At 30.6% G+C, this 16,083-nt stretch overlaps 3 protein-coding genes across 3 annotated transcripts; 2 read left to right on the top strand and 1 right to left on the bottom strand.

Moving 5' to 3' along the window:
• Positions 1-628: 628 nt before the first annotated feature.
• Positions 629-7,565, top strand: DNApol-alpha180 (DNA polymerase alpha catalytic subunit). The gene is made up of 21 exons (XM_018543589.1): positions 629-644; positions 1,083-1,286; positions 1,479-1,800; positions 1,883-2,207; positions 2,267-2,626; positions 2,741-3,091; positions 3,170-3,371; positions 3,609-3,877; positions 4,058-4,174; positions 4,246-4,429; positions 4,512-4,640; positions 4,722-4,897; positions 4,963-5,203; positions 5,262-5,401; positions 5,510-5,715; positions 5,798-6,062; positions 6,170-6,344; positions 6,416-6,582; positions 6,723-6,971; positions 7,056-7,131; positions 7,203-7,565. The coding sequence occupies exons 1-21, from the start codon at positions 629-631 to the stop codon at positions 7,421-7,423; spliced, it is 4,395 nt and encodes a 1,464-aa protein (XP_018399091.1). The 3' UTR covers positions 7,424-7,565.
• LOC108776860 (pseudouridine-5'-phosphatase) lies at positions 7,389-9,881 on the bottom strand. The gene is made up of 6 exons (XM_018543590.1): positions 9,805-9,881; positions 8,539-8,689; positions 8,253-8,471; positions 7,930-8,162; positions 7,587-7,762; positions 7,389-7,443 (listed from the first exon to the last, which is right to left on the bottom strand). The coding sequence occupies exons 2-6, from the start codon at positions 8,600-8,602 to the stop codon at positions 7,440-7,442; spliced, it is 696 nt and encodes a 231-aa protein (XP_018399092.1). The 5' UTR covers positions 8,603-8,689; positions 9,805-9,881; the 3' UTR covers positions 7,389-7,439.
• A 706-nt stretch (positions 9,882-10,587) lies between these two features.
• Positions 10,588-15,746, top strand: Alg12 (Alg12 alpha-1,6-mannosyltransferase). Its single transcript, XM_018543525.1, is given in 8 exon segments — positions 10,588-10,898; positions 11,527-11,659; positions 11,741-11,914; positions 12,248-12,401; positions 12,691-12,835; positions 13,122-13,348; positions 13,743-13,991; positions 14,075-15,746. Coding segments are annotated over 8 exon segments (2,880 nt in total). The 5' UTR covers positions 10,588-10,772.
• Positions 15,747-16,083: the final 337 nt, after the last annotated feature.

Here is a 16,083-nt window from a genome sequence, read left to right as displayed (position 1 = left end):
CTTTATGCGTTATGCAAAAGTCTGTGCTCCCCGCTTTATTTTACGGAGTGGAGTCTCCTTATATCTTACTTCCTGGTTGCAACCATGCAATCTTGCAACATTTCTGACGTCAAAGTGATGAAATTTCAAGCCATACACACACACACATGAGAATCAGTAAGAACCATAAATAAGATAGTATAAACAGAGAGAAACCTGAGAGTGGACAGTCTAGCCTGTTTCATGTACCAAATCTTAAGGCCGGAATCAAACTACGCATTGAAAATTGAGATTGAAGATTGAATTTTGGCTATTCAAAATAATAGGAGCTAAAATTTCTTTATTGATCAAATTTCAATTTTCAATCTTCAATCTCAATTTTCAATGCGTAGTCTGATTCCGGCCTAAAACTGTTGAACCAATAAGCATCCAGCATAAAGTTGCCATATTGATTAACAATCTCCAATGCGTAGTGTGATTGCGGCCTTACGCATTTCATGTGTTTTGGGCTTGATACCTTGGTGGCAGTCTGGTGAGAATCTGAACATAAAAGTTGGGAGTTTTATTTCCCGCCAAAATTCATGGAACTACGAAGTGAAATGCCGCGTGCATGTCAGTGTTGTCAAAAGTGTTTCACGAGAAGAATATAATGGACGATTCGCAGGGTAAGTGTGTGTGTACCACCGAATATATTTTTTAAACATCACGCCACGATAAGTGTGTTACACATTTATGAATGCTTTGAATCTTTTATTTGTATTTTTGTCATACCTTTTGTTTACTTGTTTAGATTTGTTTTTATTTCTGCACTAAACTGCACTACAAATCTTCTTTCGCCAAATTCCATCTCTCTAAAAAAACATATTTATTTCAAACTTTAAAAGTATATACTACTGTAGCTCATATGAGAAATAGACTTCAAGTTTATAATGTATATTTGGTAATTCAGTAAGTGGTAATTATATTTTTATAATTGTTGAAAGAATAATTCTTTCATAGGTCTGTTTCATAGTACAGTAATATGTATTTCACTATATTACGTTCTTATATCATGTGCTATTAAAATAATCACTATAATTTTAGTTTACTTAATCATATTTTAGCATCTACGTCTGGCAGGTCCAGGCGTCAGAAGATTGATAAGACTGGTAGGCTCTCGGCGTTGGAAAGATTGAAGGAAGCTCGAACTGGTAGTAAGCGCAAGTACGAGATTGAAGAGCTAGAAAATGTTTACGATGAGGTAGATGAGAAAGAATATAGTAATACTGTTTTAAAACGTCAACGAGATGATTGGATAGTTGATGATGGTACTAAAAGGGTTTCTATATTACTTTATTAATTACTAAAAAATATTTTATCATTAAAACAGATTTAAATTTATATTGAAAAAGTGACGTACTTGAAAAATATTTCATAAGATATGTCTAAAAATCTCTACTTCAAAGAGATATAAAAAGATATAGAAAAATATATTAAACTTTAATATTAAATCATTGAAGGAGAAAGCGGTTATATTGAAGATGGAAGGGAAATTTTTGATGATGATCTGGATGAAGAAAGTATTCAGGAAGCGAGAAAACAGAAGAATAACATGGCTGGTCCTAGAAAAAGAAAGAAGGAGGACAACAAGAAGAAAGGAGATATTCAAAGTATGATTAGGAATATGCCTTCTAAGAAAGATGCTAATGTAGTTCAGATTAAAGATGATGATATTTTGGGAGAATTGCTTAGTGAGATTTCTACTGATAAAAAGATAACAAATAGTTCTAAATCGGGTAGCAACAAAAATAAATTTTGTCATACGGTTCATTCTAACATTACGTAAGTTGATGAGTTCTGTTTATTACATGTATGTTATTTTATAAAACTTAATTTTATGTATATATATATATGTTTATTACAGACAAACAGCTTCATTTATAAACCAAAGAGAAGCTGATAAAATATTTGAAAAATCAGTGAAAACTGATGCGTCAAATTTTAAAAATATTGCACAAAGTGAAAGTCAAATAATTGAAGATGAAGATGAAATGACTTTATTTGATGCGTCACAGAAGAAGAGCACAAGTAAATCAGTAGAATTAAATAATAGTTCAAAAGTTGAAGAAAATTCAAAGCCAGAAGATCAAAATGCAAAGAAATCAATAGAATCAAATAAGCAAAATGCAAGTCAAATTATTGAAGAAGAAAATAGTCCTACAGTGGATCTTAGTGAATGTGTTGCAGATGTGAGTTGTCTTGTTTTATTATTTATATTAAAGTAGTGCTATATATAAAATTGTTGCAGCTGTCTACTATAGATTTTGATGATGGAAGTATGGATACTGACTTTTCCTCATTGGCAAATAACATTAAATCTCAAAAAAATAAAATAGATGTAAAAATTGCTACTCCTAAAACTTCTGTCAAAAGTATGAAAATTGGTAATGCCGTTGACTTATCAAAAGTAGCGCCGCAACTAGTCAAGATAAAAGATGAGGAAGTATTTAGATTCTATTATCTAGATGCATATGAAAATCCTTACAAGAATCCTGGTACTGTGTATCTCTTTGGTAAAACTTATGTATCTAGTTATGATACATACTGTTCATGTTGTGTTATGGTGCATTGTATACCAAGGAGAATATATCTCTTGCCTAGAAAATATGTACGTATATTTTTCAAAGTTATATTTTTGTTTCTAGTATTATTTGATATATGGATCTACTTGTATTTTTAAATTGTTACTAATGAATGTTTTTTTTATTGTTGTGAATGGCAGATAAAAAACTCTGAATCACAATTAACTACCATGGAGGATGTATATAAAGAGTTCGATGAGTACGCCAACAAGATGCGTATAATGGAGTTCAATTGCAAAGAAGTGAAAAAGCATTATTCCTTTGAAAAGGAGGGTACACCGAAAACTTCGGACTACTTGGAAGTCAGATATAATGCACGTTATCCAGCAATCGATTCTGATTATTCGGGTCCAGCGATAGAATACGTATTTGGTACAACAGTGAATGCATTAGAGCTGTTGCTTATTGAACGTAAAATTAAAGGACCTTGCTGGTTAGACATTAAGAATATATCGCCCACTGCAGGGCGATTTGCTTGGTGCCCACAGATTGTACGTAAACATATGTTACATACATTATAACAATAAAAAATTAATTCGTTACATTAATTTTATACTATAATGCAACAGGTGGTTACTTCAGACATGGACAATATATCGCTGTGTTCCCAAGAGAAAGCTAAACCTCCAATGGTGATAGCGACTTTAAATGTGAGAATGTGTTTAAACGCAAAGTTGCAGAACGAAGTAGTTATGGTTGTTGTATTAATTCATTGTAAGTACAATGTCGATAAGGAACCACCAAAGCCACCTTATGAACGTCAATTTTGTTGTAAGTTTATTTTTACATTACAATATCATTCACTAATTGTTTTCTTCACTTTCTTTAATAATTAAATTGATATTTTAGAATGTTAATATTATTTTGTAATTTAAATACAGAAAAAAATATTTTTATTAGCCTCGACAGAAAGTAAGACATCCATTTACCTTTAAATCGTAGATGTTTCTTCATTTATTTTATCAAAACATTAATGAAGGCTAAATATTAATTTGCACCTTTATACAGTTGTCACACGTCCACGAGATACTCCGTGGCCGCGGCAAATTCGTGATACCTTTCTGAAAGTTCCGAATACCGAAGTAATAAAATGTGAAACTGAAAGCGATTTACTTGAAGAACTGTTAACTGTAATGCAGACAGTGGATCCTGATTTAATAATAGGCTACGACTGTGCATTTCAATTTGATGTTTTAATGCAGAGAATGTTTGCATTGAAAGTGTCTAATTGGAACAGAATGGGAAGATTAAAATCAACGACTCCTCCCTTACTTAGGGTAAAATATATCTTATTTCTTTTCAATAAATTAAAGTTAAAATAGTACAATTAATATATTATATTTTTATATAATGTATAATACTAAAACTATATTTATACAATATAATTGATATGTGAACATCTGAGGATAATTTTTCTGACACAAGATTATACAATAATCTTAGTAATATTTATACAGGGAAAAATAATCCTTAATCAAGCGTTTGTTGGTCGTCCAATTTGTGATATACAAGTTTCGGCAAAAGAATTGAACTTAAAAGTTAGGAGTTATGATCTGCAATCACTTTGCAGCGCAGTAAGTCATATTCGGCACATTAATACTGTATTATTTATACAATCAAACAATTAATTTTGACAAATATTTAGGTATTAAAGATAAAGGAACATGAATATAAAGAGATCACACCAGCGGAAACTCTATCATTTTTCAATACAGCGGATAAACTGTTAAATCTAATGCATGTGACATTAAAAGAAGCAAAATACATTATAACCATAGTGATGGATCTTAATGTTATACCACTTGCACTTCAAATTACTTGTTTAGCAGGTACATTTCAATATTTTTTGTTTTTAATAGAAAATATTAATTACAATTAGTTTTTTTTTTATTAATAATTGAATAAATATAGGTAATATTTTATCGAGGACGCTATTAGGCGGAAGAGCGGAAAGGAATGAGTATCTGTTGCTGCATGCTTTTAACTTAAAAGATTATATAACGCCAGATAAAAAAATTGAAAAGAAGAAACAAAACGATAGTAAGCTATTTATATATTATGTATATTGTTATTATGAAATTACTATTTATGCTTTGTATATTAATGTCAGATATTTGTTAGATGGTCCACGTAGAAAGGCTGCGGCGTACACTGGAGGTCTTGTACTTGATCCGAAGAAAGGTTTTTATGACAAACTAGTACTTTTGATGGACTTCAATTCTCTATATCCGAGCATTATACAAGAATACAATTTGTGTTTTACCACTGTGCCCGGTGCAGCATATACTGACGTTGAGGTAATTTTTTCACATGTAAACATTGAGCAGCATATTTATATTAAAACGCAATTTGCATGGTGTAGCAATTAACTATTCCTGAGTCGAATCTGGAGCCAGGTGTGGTTCCGACAGAGATTCAGAAATTAGTCCAAAGTAGACAGCAAATCAAACAGCTTATGAAAACGCCAAATCTATCACCGGAACAGAAAATGGATTATCATATCAGGCAAATGGCATTGAAGCTCACGGCTAATTCCATGTATGGATGTTTGGGAGCGATACATTGTCGATTTTATGCTAAAGGCCTTGCCGCTTTAATAACAGGTAAGATATAAAAATTTAAAACGTATGTTAATAATTTAAAGCATTACCGGTTTTTCAGCCAAAGGTCGGGAGATTCTAGAAGATACGAAACACTTAGTTGAAAAACTGCAGTACGAAGTAATTTATGGCGACACCGATTCTTTAATGATAAATACCAATATTTTAGAATATGACGATGTTTTCTCGATCGGCAGAAAGGTGAGAAAGATATTCCATCGTATGATTTTGTACTATAATTCATAATACATTTTACATTTATATTATGCAAAGGTATCATTAGCATCACTAGAGTCAAATATTTTTTAGATTATGCGTGAAGTCAACAACCGATACAAGAAAGTCGAGTTAGATATCGACGGGGTATTCAAATATCTATTGCTATTACAAAAGAAGAAATACGCTGCCGTTACGATGTCGAAATTACCAAATGGTCAAATACAATTGATACAGGAACACAAAGGTTTGGATATCGTCAGAAGAGATTGGTGTCCATTAGCCTGCGACACTGGAAAGTTAGCAAATACACATTTGACGTTATTTTTAGAGATTTTAATTTTATTTAAATTTACTCTTGAATTATTTTTTCTTTTATAGAAAAATTTTGGATATACTTCTCTGCGATCAATCAAGCGAAACGCGTTTGGAACAAGTCGTTCAGATTTTACAGAATGTTGCAAAAAATGTAAAAGAAGGAACGGCGCCACTGTCATCATTTGTTATTACTAAACAGTTGTCGAAAAATCCGGATGCGTATCCAGATAAAAAACAATTATCTCATGTTATGGTAGCACTTAGACTAAATAAAGCAGGTGGTCGAATGTGGAAAGCCGGTGATACCCTGCCATACGTTATATGTGAGGTATTTTTATTTTCACAATTTAAATTAATAAATTTTCTGAATGAATCATAGAAATAAAAATATCGATAAAAGAAAAATATAAAAATAAGAAAAAATTTAAATATTAGGACGGAACCAATGCGAGTGCTACGGAACGGGCGTATCACATTGACGAAGTAAAGAATAATGAAAAATTAAAGGTGGATGTTAATTATTATCTGCTAAGTCAAATATTCCCTGTGGTATTACGAATTTGTGAACCAATCGAGGGTATCGACGATGTTTTCTTAGCCAACAATTTAGGTACTTCAGAGTTTTTATAAGTTGTAGAAATGGAATAATGCAGTATATTTACATATCAATTTGTTTATCAGGTTTACAATTTATTTATAAACCTAAGACGATAGCTTGCGAGGCAACTCTGAACTTACCGCTAGCTATTAATGATGATAGGTTCAACAATTGTCTTCCTTTGACATTTAAATGCAACAATGAACGATGTAATACAGAAATAATTATTAAGGATACTGTTACAGAATTTGTAAGTGCGTTTCTTTCTTGTATTTAATTTTTTGTGTTTTATATAATTTCAAGATTATTCTTTAAGTATTCTTTTAATTAAATTGATTATTTTTAATGAGAATTATATTGTTATATATTTATATATATTATTGTCTACAGCATTCTGGTCGACAGTTATCACTTAGCATGTGCCCTAATCAGGATTGTAAATTACCACCTTGGAAATACGTAAATGTGATACAGAATGTAGTTCAGCTTGCCATGAGAAGAGCAATTAGCAAATATTACAGTGGTTGGTTGGAATGCGAAAATCCACTTTGTTCCAACAGAACGAGACGACTGCCGTTGGATTTCCCAAAGAAATTTCCAGATTGTTCAGTGTGCAAGGACGTTTCTATGAATCGAGTTGTAAGTTTATTGTGTCAATTTCATATATTTTTATATACTTTGAAGCTGTACAACATTAATATACACTTTTGTATATTTTTTCAGTATTCTGGGACAGATCTGTACAATCAATTGTACTATTATCATAAAATGTTCGACATCACTCAACCGGCTTACAAACGTAATAAATATTTTATCGTACTTTACGTTACAATATCTAGAAAAACGTAAGAATTGGACTTTTCTTTACAGATCTGCTATCTCAATGTTCACGGGATATGATAGCCGCATATAACACCCTAAAAGAGGCAATTGACAGGCAATTGAAGCGAAATAAATTTTCATGTGTAAATATCACAGGAATATTCAGCAACGCCACTGCTAATTCTACGGGAATGTTTGTGAGTCATGGTTCGCGCGAAGATTTCGATGAACTAGGGGATCTATCCGACGATACAGATAAAGAAATTTAAAGGAGAAATGCATCGGTCAACTAAAAATATAAGATATAAATCAAAAAGACTGTGACTAAGAAAATCGTATAAATTAAATTATTTATGAGGTAATTCCGTGCATATACGGCTCATTAGCACGAGTCCGTAACACATACGATAAATTCAAAGAAAGATGTATTACATCTCGTATGGAGGTAGTCCAAACTTTTCCGGTTGAAATTTCTCAAGACTGTCTAAGACTAGGGTCGCTTCAGTTGTATAACGTTTGGGCAGCATCGGATCTGGCACCATAACGACCTGCATTCCGGCGTTAAGTGCCGCTTTCACACCATTCGGTGCATCTTCGAAAACTAGACACTAAAAAGAAATTTGTAATCTTCGACACTGTAAGATACTCAGTTTTTAGATTTCAGTCACTTTTGGTCTTTAAATATAGTAGTTTGAAACCTAATAAAAAATATCTCACATGCTATGTTTGACAATTAAATGATCGTCTCTTTGACGAATCTAGATTGTCACGTTACCTTCGAAGGATCTGGATTGTCAGGGAAACGCTTGGCAGCTATGAGAAATATGTCAGGCTCCGGTTTTCCGTGCGCCACCTCGGGATCCGAGCCGCCGAGTACCTTATGATGAAAGAGTTCAAAGAGGTCCTGCCAGCGACTAGTTTTCAATTCATAGTTTTCTTGATCCGAGCTCGTGGCTAACGCAATTGGAACATTATTCTCTTTCAGGTGCTTCAATAATCTAACGGCGCCTGTTACACAGATTGTTGTTTAGTAATTCAATCAGAATTAACTAATGAATAGTCCAATATCAATATATGTATCTTGATATAGAGTATTACCAGGCATGGGATTGGTATGCGGAAACAACTCTTGATAGAGTCCAACAATTTCTTTCTTGAATTCTTCCGTTGTTAACGGTAATTCTAACGTCTCAACCACGTATCCAGCAACATCCTTGGTCTTGAAACCCATCGTTTGCGCCTTATGCTCCCATGTGAATTCTTTGCCATAACGATTAGTGATGTGGTTGAAAGCCTTGCTATACAGATGCTCTGTATCTAAAAAACAAAACATGATAAAGACTAATTATGAATTGTATAGTTAGAAACATATCTCAATACTTACTGAGCAACAAACCGTCCATATCGAAAATACAGTGCGTGACTTTGTTGTATGTGTTGATGGACATTTTGCAATTTAAATTTTAGGATATTTAAAAATCAAATGTTTTGAACATAAACAAGATGGAACAGCGAAGACGAACGAAAATACGATGCTGCAAACAGTGGTATTACGTCAATATCTCACTAACTTATCTATTATTTCTTATTATTATATTATATAATACATTTTTCTATTTTCATCATATTAACTTCGATACCGAAATTGATATCTTATATAATAAGACAAATGTTTTTTATTTCGAACAAGTTTTATGAATTTATGAAGGAAATGAGAGTGAAGCTTTATTTTTGATATGATACATATAATTCCTTTGAGAGTGTTGGTTACTAGGTATGTAAAAAATATATATTCAAAAATAAAATAAGAGAATATTTGTTTTTAATCGCAGAAAATATTAAAGTTGTTTTTGATTCATTTTTGATATGTATATTTGTATTTATATTAAACTTTTAGTAAACAAAAGCAGTGTATTTTAGCAGTTCTAGTATAGCATTTCTCATATCACACACAAACAATGTTTTAACGAGTATAGCTCCACGAAAAAATTGTAAAAAATAATTTATATAAATACAAAAATAAGATACATATTTTCATAATAAACAATATTTAAATATTCAAGTCTCGAAATAGAGAAAATATTTATATGAAAACAATTAGTAAATAAAAATAGATAAAAGTAAAATTTACAAGTACAGATCTAAGAAAGAATTGTAGAAAGATAACAATTTTTTATATTAAAAACTATTTAAATATTCAACTTAAAATTAAAAAAAATTCATATAGGCAATTGCTTTGCATGCCGAATCATACAGACCCTATGTTTTATTCTCTTAATTTCATCTTAAATTAATATACACACTAATTTACATCTATACATGAATATATTTTATGTACATACATACATCAATATATGTATAATATAATACATCATATATGTATAATATATATTACAAGTGTTTTTTTGTAACGATTCGTTTGACAGAAAATTCTTGAAATAAAAAATGATAAATAGAAAATGGGACGAATATGTTCGAGAACGTGAAGAGTGTAATCGATTGATTTTTTGCCGGTAACCTATCTACGAAAGATCGCAGGAGAGCAATTGATCAGTTGACAGACCAAATGGAATTGTAAATAACGCCGAAATAGTTCAGCTTTGCCAGGTTTAGTAAAAGGTTAGAGAAGTTTTCTAAAACCTAGCACTACCTTATTCTCGATGCACACGATGTTATCGTCAGTTTATCGTAAATTCCGAATTGCACTAGAGACTAGACTGCTTGTGCTGCTGAAAATCTACTGAAAATGAGACATGAATGCTGCTTCTCAGTTCTCGTCACCAGATGACGATCATTCACCTCTTTATCGGTGAGCTTGCGCAACAAAATCCTCGTTTTTCGCGCGAGAGTCAAGCCGATTAATCCCGGTCAATCATCAAAAAAAATGTCCCCAGGTAGAAATATTTTTCGGCTAGACATAAATGAGCACAAAGATAAATTTTTCTGGAATGACTTCGACCAAATTCCGATTAAGTATTCAGTCAGTTTTTACATTTAAAATCGTCTTAAGTACAGTACTTAAGATCATGACGTATATCATGCTTAAGATATCGTAAACTAATCTCAAAGCCGTAATATTAGCATCTTAACTTTCAAGTAAGCGTATAAAGTCAGAATTACTTTTTCTTCATCTTTTTAATCTCCCGAATAAATTTCTTGGAACCTCCAATCTGTTTAAAAGAAATTACAATATCACGAGTGAAAGACCAGATATTGTATGTACGATCCAGTATTTAGCCTCCTTGAAGAAGGAAAGTTCCAAAGCCTTCAATCATTGTATAATTTTGTCAGTGCATCTATCTAAAGGTTAAGACATTTACTTAAAAAATCTTGAAATAAAGAAAAACAGGTAGAATATGCATATCGGACCAAGAAATCAATTTGTGGAGTGAGAACTAAAGAAGACGCATGCGCCAAGTTTTGTACATTGCTTCGTTTTGTAACAGTATACGTGGTACTTGCCGTGTAATAACGTCACGGTGACACGCGGTGCTTTGGGCAAAACGAAAGAAAAAAGTGCTCTTTGTGTCGATACGTCGAATTTATATCATGACAGAATCCAAGAGGTCAAACGGTGGCAACGTATACTTTGCATGAAAAGCACAAGTACGATTAATCATGGATCAGCTAATTATCTTGGTGTCGGTGATTCACCTATTATACTGTCCATTTACAAAAGTCGAGGAAAGTTTCAATCTGCAGGCGATGCACGATGTTCTCTATCACGGCTTCAATTTAACGGAGGTAATGACTAAAACATTAAACGGATTGGTGTTACTCGACGATCATTGATCCACCCTGGCCAACTGATTGTGATTAGGCAGCCAGCGCACAAAAAGTGCCGTATTATATTTAGTAACCAGATACACGTATTTATAAACTCGCGATCAGCTGATGCCGCTCCGAATCCATTTAATGCATTAGCGGGCGATTTCGTATTTTTTCATTCTTTATTCAAGTGTTATCTTTTCTATATTGACACTTCTGGTAAATATATTACTGCTTTTTGATAGAAAAGTGATTCTCAAAATTAACAATTTTTTAGTAGAGTAATTTGAACAGTTTAAGTTGAAACAATGTTTTAATTAGAATAAGTGAACATATAGAATTTCTACTTTATTCTTTTTATGTTACTTTTAATTGTGTTTTCATTAAAATTATGTCATGAGTTTTTGAACACTGTAACTGTAATGTAATATAAATTTCATCCTCTCACCTTACTAAAATTATGACACTTTTATTTAAACAAATAATCTACAAATATGTTGTGTCCATAAAAATATATTAATTTATATATAGTCTAAAGTCAATTTTTTTATTATCTAAGAAATAGTAATTTTTCATTAATGTTATTTTTGTTATTGTTTTCCAGTATGATCATCATGAATTTCCTGGAGTTGTGCCACGTTCTTTTTTAGGACCTATTATTGTATCTGGTTTTGCTTCACCATTGGTGGCATGTATTAATTACTTAAAGCTCAATAAATTTTTTGCTCAATATGTGGGTAAGTTCAGTAATTTTTTTTATATAATAATCCTATATATTTTTGTAGAATAAAAGGTTTAATATTATGTTTTTTTTTAAGTAAGGGCAACATTGGGACTATTGGTAATATTTACGCTCAAGTTGTATAGACAAGCTTTACAAAAAATCTTTGGGATACAGTTTACAAAGTGGTTTGTGGCTATAACTGTGACACAATATCATTTTATATACTATCTTAGTCGTCCACTGCCAAACATAATGGCTATGCCTTTAGGTAATAAAATAAAACTTTCTATGTGTATATATACATTTTTGCTAATTTTTTACATTTCTTTTATCGTATTAAAATGTTCATTTAACTCGATTTGCCCATTTGCTACAACTAAAAAATTGTCATTTTGGAGTTAGGAATAAGAATGGAATAAGAATGGAAACATAAAAAAGGAAAAAAGAGTGTATTTTTAAAGAATATATTATATTCTTATATAATTAATTATTACACCAAAATTATATATTGTATTTCAAAATATGTTGTAGCAAATGATTGTTATGCAATTTCATATATATATATATATTTTTTTTTTAATTAATGGATATGATATTGTAGTACTACTGGCCTTATTTGGATGGTTGAGGAAAAGTCACGTGTTGTTTATCTGGTCATCGGCTGCAGCGATAATAATATTCAGAACAGAACTTGCCATACTTTTGGGATTGTTCCTCTTACACAATATAGCGAGCCAGACACTTTCTGTACAAAGGTATTTACATATTATGTCATGGACCATTGATTCCTAATATGGCTGTAAGATTACAAACAGAAATTAAAATCATCATGGGGTCTTCTGCAAAACTGCACAAATTTGTAAGCTTTCAAGTAAAATCTCTAATCATTATATGTATTAAATATATTACCATGAAAATTCCTCGGATTTCATTGAGCCACAAGCCCGATTCAATTTCACACCATTAAAAAAATATCTAATCTTTATAATGTTCTTTCCAAATTACTTTGCTTATTACACAATAATGTTTTATAATAATTTTTAGACTACTTAAAATTGCGGTTCCAGCTGGTGTATTGTTCTTAGCACTTACTATTGCTACAGATTCAATATTCTGGAGACGCTTAGTGTGGCCGGAAGGCGAAGTGTTTTATTTCAATACTATTCTTAACAAAAGCAGTGAATGGGGTGTATCCTTTGCAGATGTAATAATAAGATTTTTTGTTAAGGATTTCCAATATCTTGCAGAATAATTTTAGATTGTATAATGTCAGAAAAAATTGATCTATCACGTTACAAAATATGATCGATTCCTAAGCTAGGCTTCAAATCTCACGTTATAGTATGCGATATCTCATAAATTCTGAAAAAGACACTTTTGATTGTTGAGATATTTCGTTTGCTAGAGATTTTTAAATATGTTTGTAATTTTGTAATATGTATATCAGTACGTAAATGAACTTAACGCATAAATAGACATTACCATTTTTATGGTACTTCTATTCAGCACTGCCAAGAGGTCTAGCATTTTCATATGTTCTAATTCCTTTTGGGATGTTTTGGGATACTAGAGTTCGCGTGCTTGCAGTTCCAGCTATCTTATTCGTTCTATTATTTTCGTTTTTACCACATAAGGAATTGAGATTTATAATATATGTATTTCCATTGTTGAATGTTGCCGCAGCTGCTGCTTGCCATAGAATGTAAGTATATGTATGTTATTTAAATTATGATTTAATTCATTTTCCCTCAGTAATTTTATTTTAATTTACCAACATTATTTTTTCAAATATATTTTAATTATAAGGATTACAAAATTACGATTATTATATACATATTTTTATACAGACATTTTTTGCTCTTAGTAAAAATATAAGAGATAAATGCTGATATCATCTTTCTTTTAATAATTATATATGATTTTAAATAAATATATTTTTAAATAAATGCATATTTATTTTTTGTCAACAAAATAGTTTAGAATTAATAGTTATAGACATCAAATCGCCATTGATGAAGAATTAAGTTTTAGATTATAAATCTTTGTAGCTATATATGTAATAATTAAAAAATTGTTTTTTATTGTTTGAAAATTAGATGGGAAAACAGAGCAAAAACGACGTGGAATAGTTTTCTTGCGATAGCAGTTTTGACTCATCTTGCATTAAATGCTATATTTTCCATGTTTCTACTGTGTGTGGCCAGTTTTAATTACCCTGGAGGTTTAGCAATTGCTAGATTACACAGACTTGAGAGAGGCTCTATCAAGCCAGTACATGTGCATATTGATGTATTAACTGCACAAACCGGAGTATCAAGATTTACACAGACAAATGCTTCTTGGATGTAAGTTACTTTGCTTAACTCTTGTACTAATATCTCCATTATGATAATAACTTTTGATAATAAGATTATTTATTATGTTACAGTTATTCAAAACAAGAAAACCTTACTATTGATGATCCTGAAATGCTACAATTTACTCATCTCTTGATAGAAGGAAGAAGCAAATTTTCACCGAATATAAAAGCTTATCTTAAAACTCATGATATTATTGATTCAATTGATGGATTTTCGCATGTAGCATTAAATTATAATATGTTTCTATCTATTAGAATTAAAACAAAACCTAGCATATTTATTATGAAAAGAAAATCGAATATTAAGTATGATACTAATAAAACAAGTTTACAAACTTCTGTAAGATATTTTATAGACCAAGTAGATGATATAAAAGATATAAAACTAAATGTATCTTTCAAAGAAGAAATAGTTAATAAAGTTGTAGACTCATTAAAAGAACTTGAGGAAACAAAAAGAACTGTTGAACAAAATTTTTCGGATGTCGAATTTGAAGAGACTAAAAAAGAAAATGACACAATAAAAAAAGAAGTAGAAATACTTGATTTAATAGATGATAACATGATATCTACAGAAAATACCACTACATGGGAAACTGAAAGTGCAAATAAATTATCGTCGGATTCGAAAGATAATAACGAAAAAGTTATTGATTTTCAGGAAGATTTCAATGATGTTTCAGATATCAGTGATGTGAAATCCAATAAAAAAACAAAATTTGAAGAAAATATTAAGGGAAAATCTAAAGAGGATACAAATCTACGTCAGGAAACTCAAGGTATTAAAGAAAGTATTAAAAAAATTATTCAAGAAAAAATGCTAGAAGCTAAACATAGGAGAGAGGTTAATGATGAACGCAAAAATGTAGAACTTCCAATAAAATCAATGAAAAAGAAAGGAGCACACATGATAAAAAAAGTAGAAATATCAAAACAGGAATTAAAAGACCCACCCATTTTTATAGATAAGTTAGCAATAATGGAAGAATTCAAGAAAGAACACGTAAAAGATGATGAACGTACCATTAGTAAACAGAAACTAATTTTACAAAAGAGAGATAAAATGAAGATAATAAAAGATAATTTAGAACCACAATTTGAAGATATAACAGATGAAGAAAACAAAATTGTAGATGTAAAAACAGATGCAAAAAAGATTGTGAAGTCACAACATAAAGTTAACGCAGAATTCCCTGAGGCCAAAATTGCAGAGAAAGAGAATAAGGAAGAGAAAATTAAAACATCTAAATTAATGAATGTAAGAGAAAGTATAAGAAACATAATAAATCAGTTTAAAGAATTTGAAAAAAATTTCATTCATGATGATACAATAGAAACAAATGATATGAGTAATGCAAATCATATTGAAAGCGATTCGCCTATGGAATTGGATTATTCTGGAGAAAATGACGGTCAAGTAATGGTGAAAGATGCTAGAGAAAGCCTTAAAGAAATAATAGATCAATTTAAATACATTAAACATGAGTTAACTTCTGAGGAGGATGATGAATTCGACGAAATTGCTGCTAAATATATGGAAAGACCAATCGCTGAAACATTGCTGCAATTCAACGAAGCTTTAAAAACTCTAGTACAACAAAGAAAAAAATTTTTATCAAAAGAATATGCAGCCAACTTACACAATAATAAAGATAGTTATATACAAGAAAATCAAAGAAAATCAGTTACATAGAAATTCAATTTAAATATTTTAAATATTGATGGAAAAGAAAGCTTATAAAAAAGTATCAGAAGTAGAAAATGAGTTGTAAGAAATTTTATTTAATAATGTTTCCAACTTTATTAAGTGTTACTAGCAAAACAAATGTGTAATATTGTAACATAATGTAAATATGTTTTTCTGTGATATCATAAGATATTGTATTTTTTAATATATGCTCGCTTATTATCAATATAGAAAGTACAACATTTTTTTACTTTCCTACCTACGATATAGAAAACAAGTGCTATACAATTTTTAATATCATATTTATATCATGGATGTGATTTAAGTCGTTATGAGTGCAAAATTATACAAATACGCCAAAATATGCTAATAATGTATAATTACAATACAA

The sequence above is a fragment of the Cyphomyrmex costatus genome, unplaced genomic scaffold (assembly GCF_001594065.2).
Source record: "Cyphomyrmex costatus isolate MS0001 unplaced genomic scaffold, Ccosl1.0 scaffold390, whole genome shotgun sequence".
Lineage (NCBI taxonomy): Eukaryota > Metazoa > Arthropoda > Insecta > Hymenoptera > Formicidae > Cyphomyrmex > Cyphomyrmex costatus.
This window is presented reverse-complemented; position numbering and strand designations above follow the sequence as displayed.

Coding starts and splice junctions, on each gene's coding strand:
- LOC108776860 (XM_018543590.1), bottom strand. CDS start 8,602: ATGTCCATCAACACATACAACAAAGTCACGCACTGTATTTTCGATATG. Junction 8,163..8,252: donor GCATACCAATCCCATGCCTG/GTAATACTCTAT, acceptor TCTGTGTAACAG/GCGCCGTTAGATTATTGAAG. Junction 7,763..7,929: donor ACAATCCAGATCCTTCGAAG/GTAACGTGACAA, acceptor ATTTCTTTTTAG/TGTCTAGTTTTCGAAGATGC.
- DNApol-alpha180 (XM_018543589.1), top strand. Junction 4,898..4,962: donor CAGCATATACTGACGTTGAG/GTAATTTTTTCA, acceptor TGCATGGTGTAG/CAATTAACTATTCCTGAGTC. Junction 6,063..6,169: donor TGCCATACGTTATATGTGAG/GTATTTTTATTT, acceptor TTTAAATATTAG/GACGGAACCAATGCGAGTGC.